The sequence below is a fragment of the Ambystoma mexicanum genome, chromosome 11, assembly GCF_040938575.1.
Source record: "Ambystoma mexicanum isolate Mex_15411 chromosome 11, UKY_AmexF1_1, whole genome shotgun sequence".
In the NCBI taxonomy this organism is placed as follows: Eukaryota; Metazoa; Chordata; class Amphibia; order Caudata; family Ambystomatidae; genus Ambystoma; species Ambystoma mexicanum.
The window spans coordinates 1,258,382,967-1,258,391,502 of NC_090934.1; the positions used below are offsets into that span (position 1 = coordinate 1,258,382,967).

The window sequence follows — 8,536 nt, forward strand, 5'->3', positions numbered from 1 at the left end:
AGCATTTCTATCCCTAAAAAAAAGGAGTAGACCTTTATGTGGGATAGCAGCTGCTCATACCACTGATGTCCTGAAATAGGTTGTGATTTTTGTTTGTACTTTTGATAGAGTGCATAATGATTTGTGAACGGAATATAGGCAATAATGATGATTGTGATGATGATGATGATAAAATAGGTTGTGTGTCTACTGATAGTTTTTGGGCATGTGCCTGCAATGTGCAGAAAGGTGAGGATTGGTCCTTCTGTGCATTGCACATTAGCCTGGATCTGTTAGAGCAAATGTGAGGCGACACCCTCACGATTCCATACATAGATTCATGCAGATGCCTTTTTACCCCTATATAACTGACAACCTTTTTTTGTATTGTACACATGGAAAATGTTATTTGTGGATCATGCCCCCAAAGTACAGTAAGTTCATCTTTCTTATAATGACCAAAATAAGAGTGATCACTGAAAGGTGCTCTGTAGGGTACAACATTGGCATCAGTAATGCAGATTGTCATGAAAGAACCCCCTTTTTTAGCCAATAGTTCATTCAAGAAATACAGAGTAGGGGATCTGTTCAGAAAACAATATTTGCTATCAGAGCAGTCGTGGTGGGGCTTATATCTGGGCACTACCTCTGAATCAACTTGCCAGCATTATGTAAGCTCTTCCCTGCTTAAAAGCCAACTAGCACATGGCAGCTAGCCAGCTTCCTTAACAATCCACTCACTGGCAGAAAATATTCAGTTAATAGTCATCCAAACCAATCACAGCACAGTTATTGTTCTACTTCTTAACCAATTAGAACGTCATCAGCCCCCTTCCCACCAGCATGATAACCACCCACATTTTCAACTAGTAATGGTTACTTTGCCAAGGGAGACCCAAAGGTCACTCTCCCGAAGCACATCTCAATGACCTCCACTAAACAGGGATCCCACTGCAGAAAATAAATTACAGATATAATCCAAGGTGTGACTACAATCCAAATGGGCAGACGATAATGCCCCCTTTGGCAAGGAAATGAAAATCCTCCTTTGGGGTTCTGATATGGCAAGTCTTAATTAAGTTCATCACTCACACTGAGGCTCATGTTAGTCCCAGTAACAAAACATATGTCAGTTTTGTAAAATATTAAAACCTTTATTTTGAAACAAGTATTTTTCTAACGATTCCCCTCCATCTCAGATCTTTGAGGCCCCTGCTATGTCTCACTTGTCCCCGTTCTGTTTCTTCGTCATCTAAGGCCTGTTTTTTTCCATCCTGCGATGTATCTCCAAGTTGCTAAATTGTCACCTTAAAAATTGTTTTTATCATAGAACATCTAAACTGCACTACCTGTACACGGATGGGACCAAAGAGTAAATAAGAAAGGGGTCAGGCAACATTTTCAGCATCCTGGACTAGGGGTGATTTATTTTCGTTCCCCTGTAATATCATGTTACTGGTATTTATAACCTGCACCTATGCCAATTGCATGAGCCAAAGGCATTCCGGCTGATCTGAAAGAGAGGTTTCAACAACAAAACAAAAAAAGGAGTACTTCAGCTAAGAGGGACCCTGAATACAGTGCAAAGGTTCTGCATTCATGATTAGTACCCAGCGCAGGTTAGTGTTAGTGTAACAAACGCACTGATTGGTGCGTTTGCGAGCCTTACCAGACAGTAAGCCCGCACACGCTGTTGACAGTGTTCGCTCGTTGTTGTTTTTTTCTAGGGCCCATATATAGCAATGTACCTGGTTTACAGGCTGTTTACTTTTTTTTCTATTTACTTGAATGGCCGCCATGGAAGGGGAGAAGGGACTATCTGTAGTCCGTCTCCCCTTCCATGGTGGTCAATTTCTTTGTTTATTATGGTCACCACGGAAAGAGAAAATGGACAACGTTTTCCAGTCTGCGGCGGCCATTTCTTTAATTATTTTTGTTCTCGGCTGCAAAATGCAACACTCTTGCAGCGGAAAAAACAACATCATTAGTACCCTGGTTTAACAGGCTGCGGTACTAATGGCAATAAACCCCTCATCAGCGGGCCATTACTGCATAAGGTAATGCCCCGGGACCTTCATTAAGGCCAGAGCATAACTATGTGCCCCCTTATGCAGTAATGACCCGCTGGCTCGGGGCTTATTACCTGATTAATACCCGGCGAGTGGGGTGTGGTGGCCTCCCAGCCAATGAGGAGGCTTGGAACAGGGTCTTTACCAGAGAGGGAAAGACCCACTCTGAGCCTCCTCAGAGTGGGAGGCCGCCATCTTCCATTGCTGGGAACTAAGGTAAATGCGCCCCCTGCAGCCCCTTCCCCTGCCCCAATGCCCCTTTTCCACATATCTGCTCCCCTCCCAACCCCACTTACCTGCGCTGCTCTGTCTCTTGCTGGCGTCGGGAACAGTACTGTTCCCAGTGCATCTCTACCATGCAAATAGCTGCCATAGGAATGCCATGTAGTCCCTTTTCCCAATTCCCATGCAGCCATTTTCTATGTTTACTTTTTTTAAAGCACTTTTTAATGGCCACCATGGAAAGGGAGAAAGGACTACATGTAGTCCCTTATCCCCGATCCATTGTGGCCATTTCTTTTCTCGAGTTGAGAAACGGCTTTCACGCCATTTTGCAACTTGTGAAATATTACTATTAGTACCCCAGTACAACGTGCCAGAGGCCTAGTAGCAATAGAACCCTCAGAGGGTGGGCATTACCGGTCTGGTAATGCCTCGGGGCTTATGATAAAGCCCTTGCTTTGCTGAGACTTGTAACTGACACCCTGGAGCATTACCAGACCGGTAATGCCGCCCCTCGGGTTTAATTGATTAATTATAGCTGTCTAATTTCCATTGAAAAATCCACCACCAGTGCAAAGCGAGATTTCCTGTTATAGGTCAGTATTTCATGTAACAGGGGTATACCCCATGTATAGACGAATTATCCCATGTATATACTTCTATAATGAAGCAATAAACCCCAGTCACGTAATGCCCCAGGGCCAAGTTAGAAGACAGAGCAAAACAAGTGCTTTGATGTTAGCCCAAGGCCATCATCTGTTCTGGTAAAGCCCCTACATGGAGCGGTTTATTGCTATTAGCATCCAGCATGCCATACCGGGATGCTAATATGTTTTTTTTCTCCAAGTTGCTGTTTCATAACTTGAAAAAAACTACAATGCAGGATGGCCGCCCTGGATTAGGGAGAAGGGCTATTGCCGCAACAGAGATGCTCCTGGAACACTGAGTGTTCCTGGCACGGGCGAGGGACAAAGGTGCCCAAGGCAAGGGGGGAGGGGGTGGGAACGGGTGGGGGATGTGTAAATTGGAGGTGGTAGGAAGGATGGGAAACGGAGCCGGGGGCGCTCACTTTCCTGATTCCCGACTGGAAAGATGGTGGCTTCCTGCTTCTGAGGAGGCTCGGAGTGTGGGTTTTACTGTGTGGTAAAGACCCCGTTTTGAGCTTCCTGACTGGCTGGGAGGCCCAACCCCCACCCCGCCGCGTACTAATCCATGCTATAGACCTTGGAATGCTTTTTTTTTTTTTTTTAAATGTATTTTATTTTATAACAACCACACAGTGCAACAGAACATAAATAGAACACATCAGGCCACAACAAAGGCCAAACAACAGATATGAAAAAGAGAAAAAAGAGAAAACAGAACAGAATTAACTTAACAATCCCCTTCCCTCCCCCCTATGAGCCTGTAGGGTGTCCACCATCATTGTCCGTTCCGTGTGGTGGGGTTCCGTCGCTCTCAGATCCAGCCGAGGTCGACCCCGTACTAAACAGTTCAGCCAATAGCACCTTCCATGCCGTGAGGGAGCTCACCTCTTCCTCCCCTCCCGCCCTGCTGGCCTCCCACCATGCTGTCGTCTCGGCGGCAGCCCATTTCTGGAGGTCACGCCACCATACCTCCACCCGTGGCCTCTGACAATTCTTCCATCCCATGGCTATTCTGCGTTTGGCAAGTACATAAGCCAAATCTTTAAGCTTCTCCACGTGCCGAAGCTTGCGCGCCCTGGGATACCCTCCAAGCAAACAGGCCCAGGCCGAATCTATCTTAAGTACAATGCCCCTCCCTGCCAGCTACCTTGGAATGCTTAGAGAGAATTCTCATGGGGCAGTCTGCAGTTTATAAGAACTGGTATAGGCTACAGATTGTTTTGAATGTTACATTCCAAAACTACCAGCAGTGCAAAGAGTACCCACAGCCAATTCCCTGTGGCTGCTCAGGCAGAATTTTGTAGCAACAACTTCTTCATACTTATATGCATATACAACATACATTTTGGAAAACGATGCAAGTTATAAACACTTTATAGACCTTGCCCTCGGGCCATATCTGGAGTTATGGGCCCGAAACCTTGTTAAATATGCTCTGTGAATATGGGCCTTGAACTCGGTTTTCAGGGGCCATAACTCCCGATATTACCCTCGGGCTGGTTCAATAAAGCCATAACACTTGGAATATTCACAGAGCATGCTGATTAGAAAATCTGTGGGCAATACTAGCCAATATAGCCTGCAGATTGTTTAATGCTTCAGTAAGCAGCACAGAAACAAGTGTCTTCAGCTGTGTGGAGGCAGAGAGGTGCATGTACAGTTCAATGCCCCAAATTAGGAAAAGTAATGAAACAAAACATATGTAAAGAAGCAAAACATTGGCTGTTCCATAGTGAACTAGGGGTCTTCTCCTCAGGCAATAACTTGGCGAGGGTCATCATCCCCCCCCCCCACTGAGAAACGCCTTTTCCTGCCCCCAGAAAGGAGGTTTGGGTGCTAAGACCCAAGTTGGAGGCATTTCCTCTTCCGCAAGCTCAATTTACTTCAGTGAATGCCAAAGCCAAGTCATCCGCCTAGCCTCCTAGTGATGTTTATAGCTATGCGCCAGGGTTCCTTAGCTAACAAGTATGTGGAAACTATTGAAACCATAACCTTTCCACCCTCTCACCACTTTGAACATCAAAGTCAGTATGCCTCCATTTAGAGGATTTAGAACTCGCTACCCCAAGCAATCTCTCTGCAAACCCTTTGCTCTAGCAACCAGCAGAGTTATAAAAGACTATCAATTGAAAAATAAATGAATAAAAGCGGACTCTTTCTGATCTATCCACTTCAACAGCCTATGCACCAGACTCTCACATTTTAGATAAATCCTTCTCCGAGTTTCTAGAGACCACAAGATCAGGGAGAGACACCGTTGTCTGTGTACCACAGTCCTTCAACATGAATGAGCATTGAAATGATGGCTGGACATTTTCTGGATAAGTAATTGATGACGTGGGTGGTAGGGGTTATTGGTCACCTGGGGTTGTAGATGCAACCTCTATGCCAATCTCTGGGAATCCTACATCTGTCTTATCTGCTACTGTGAGATTTTAAATCAATGTATTGCTTTTGCACATCTTGCCTGACGTGTATTAAAGGCAATGATGATTGATTGAATTAGTTGTAATGGCATTGATGGGGAAGGGTCAAAGATCCGAGGGTTGGGACTTCATGTGATATCATAAAAGTGCTAAAGAGTGTTCAATATCACTTCAGCGACCCACATAACTTTGTTAAAATTAGGCAAGAGTTCCTTTTGTCCCCCCTCCAAAACAACCCTTCAGCCTAGACCTTCCACCTCCAAGAGCATCTATTGACCATCTATGTGTATTTGTCTCTCCTATAGCAGAATTTGTTTTCTGTGAATGCACACTGAGGCAGGGCCAACAAGCACTACCTGATAGCACTATAAAAAACAAACGTAATCGCAAGCATATAGCTATAGCCCCAGAAAAGGCACCAAGTTTCCAGTAGAGGACCAACAATACTCCTAAATATTGATGCTGACTAGACCAATAACCGTAATATGTGTTTCTTTGCATAGCCAATAAAGGAATCGGAGCTTGAACAGGAAAAAAAGATGAGCAGATGCAATCTACCTGTTCTCCGGTGCGCTCCTCCACTGAGGACTCAAGGAGAGATTCTGGGGGGCTGCGGCTCATTGCCCTGTCCAGACTGCTTGGATCCATCTCCTCTTCCAGCTCACTTGTCACCTGGCTCAGCTGGGAACAGAAGGCACAGAAACATGACCAGTTTAAATCAGTGCTCTGAATGGAAGTACTGTGAGAGGTCAGGGGCATTTTGAGAATGGGGCATTGGGCCACCTTCTAACCCTGCAGGCACCTCTCCTTGACAGAAGCAGTAATGCTGCTTAGGGAATACTCAGAGTTACCACCCAAAGAGAGAGGGGCTTCCTGGTGCAGGTAGAAGTGTAGTAATCACCTCAGACATGAGCAGGTTTAAGTCAGGCTTATTACCAACAACATCGCAGCACAACCTCTCTGCTGAGTGCCCCAGCTGAACTGCCATTCCTGGAATGCCAAGACACAGAACACCTGCAAAGCACATTCTAGATCCCATGCTACCAAGCATATAGAGGAACGTCCTGGGTCCAAGGGCACATCATTCATCAATGTCATTTGCTTTATTCGACAACAAGTCTCACAGCAATTGAACACATACATATAACCAATATAGTAAAGAATAAAATCATATCACATCATTTGAAACATCATCTGACCACAACTAGTACACATATGCATATAAAAACATAGCAAACTATGATCCGATATAATTTATCAATCAGGCATCTGTGTAATATGCGTCAAATATACTTATTTAAATCATTTCTTGTGTTAGATGTCCTTTTAAGCCATGCTCTATAAATAAACATGCTTAACCTAACCATGACTACATCATCGTCGGTAGATTTGCACAATACAATTTAATCCCTTACTGATCTTACAATAGGAGTTTTAAATAAAGTGCTCTTAATTTATTATAGCCCGTACACAAAAACAAAAAATGCGCATTATCTATTAGGCAATAAGCAGGACGGGCAGTGATCGATAGTATCTGCATTCCATTTATTCATTAATAGAACCTGGCGAGGGGGTGTGGTGGTCTCCCAGCCAATGAGGAGGCTCGGAATAAGATCCTTACCACATAGCGCATCACCGCCACACGATTAGCTGCCATGGAAAGGGAGATGGGACTGACTACCTGTAATCCCTTCCCCCGTTCTCTGGTGGCCAATTTCTTTGTTTACATTTCTTTAAGCATGTTTAATGGCCACCATGGAAAATGAGAAAATCCCGGACCCATGGAGGCAATTTTTTAAACTTTATTGTTCTCTAGTTCAGAAATGGCTTTCCCGCAGATTTGCAACTTGAGAAAAATTACTATTAGTGCTCTGGTACAACGTGCCGGGGTACTAATAGCAATAGAGTGCTTTAATGTAATCCCCGGGGCATTACCAGACTGGTAATGGCCCTCTGCCCCTCTCCTCGGGTTCAATTGCTTAGGTGTAGCGATAGGCGATATTCTGAAGCAGAATTTCATACACAGTGATCTAGCATATGAGGGATCAATCAGATCAATACAGCTTTCACGTCCCAAGGTGGTTTTGTGAGGCCAGTAATTGACCACCAGCCTCGAAGTTGCATTAGGGGTCAGCATACCTGGTAAAACCTTTGCCCCATTTGCCCATAGGGCACATGCATGACACGTGGCATTAGACATGGCAAAATGTGATTCACTTTCTCCTCCCTTGGTGGTAGATTATAACAATGTAGCATTTGGATTAACACAAACCAAAATAAAACTAAATGCATTAAATACATATGCTACCCAACAATATTTTAACTGCACATTCCCTTGTATCTCTTCTCGGTCTGTACTATCCTCTGCTTGGCATTCGACATTTTGCAATAATTGTACGGCCCTTTAATCCCATTCGCAAACAATCAACACACACACCTGAAGTCATAAACCCTTCTGTCCCTCATTCGCACAAAAGGAAAATTCCCTGTAGTGGATTTTAGCGATATGTTTTTTAGGTCTTATTTCTAGGGCCCTAATATAGCAACTTATCTGGTTTACAGGGGGCTTCCTTTGAATTATTCTACACTCCAAGTGGTAATATGACTAAGCAGCCAACAACACTCTTCAGAAAGTGAACAATGGTTTAAAGGTACAGTAGGCACTTTTGATCAAAAAAGAAAATTATGTTTTGGACTACCAATTCCATGATCCTTCTCTTCTGACAATGCTGGCTAGGGATCATGAGAGGGGAAGCCCAAACCATCTAGAGCGCCAAATAATGAGTAACCATGGTCCACACAATATATCTGTCAAAATGTATTTGTTATAATAAAGTTGTGCAATGTAATAACTACTAAGAATACAAGTAGGTAATGTATCTTTTCAGGATATGGAAAAACAACTCAAAACTAATTTCCAAAGTCCAACTAGATTTTTAATAAGACTCACATCTCCTTATGAAACAAAATGCCCCAACCGCAATTTTAATCTATGACCCTTAAAAATTCCATGGCCCAATGTAAGACAAATGCGGTAAGTACCAGGTCTCCAAACTTGTCCCCACAGAATGGAGGAACCCAACAAAACATCCAGCAGAGAATGAGGGATTCCAATAAAGAGATCCCAGTCCCTGGAGATGACGCATCACCATGCCCATCTGGAGATCAAAGAGAGACGCTGCAACATCAAAGG

General features: G+C 44.0%; 1 protein-coding gene across 1 annotated transcript in view; it reads right to left on the minus strand.

Moving 5' to 3' along the window:
• The window catches only part of LOC138505132 (uncharacterized), a 398,539-nt gene extending 391,563 nt beyond the window's left edge, over positions 1–6,976 (minus strand). Inside the window, exons 1-2 of the mRNA XM_069625423.1 lie at positions 6,965–6,976; positions 5,902–6,024 (exon numbers count right to left, since the gene is read on the minus strand). Coding sequence (XP_069481524.1) covers positions 5,902–6,024; positions 6,965–6,976 — 135 coding nt within the window. The remainder of the gene's footprint in view (positions 1–5,901; positions 6,025–6,964) is intronic.
• Between the last annotated feature and the right edge of the window lie 1,560 nt (positions 6,977–8,536).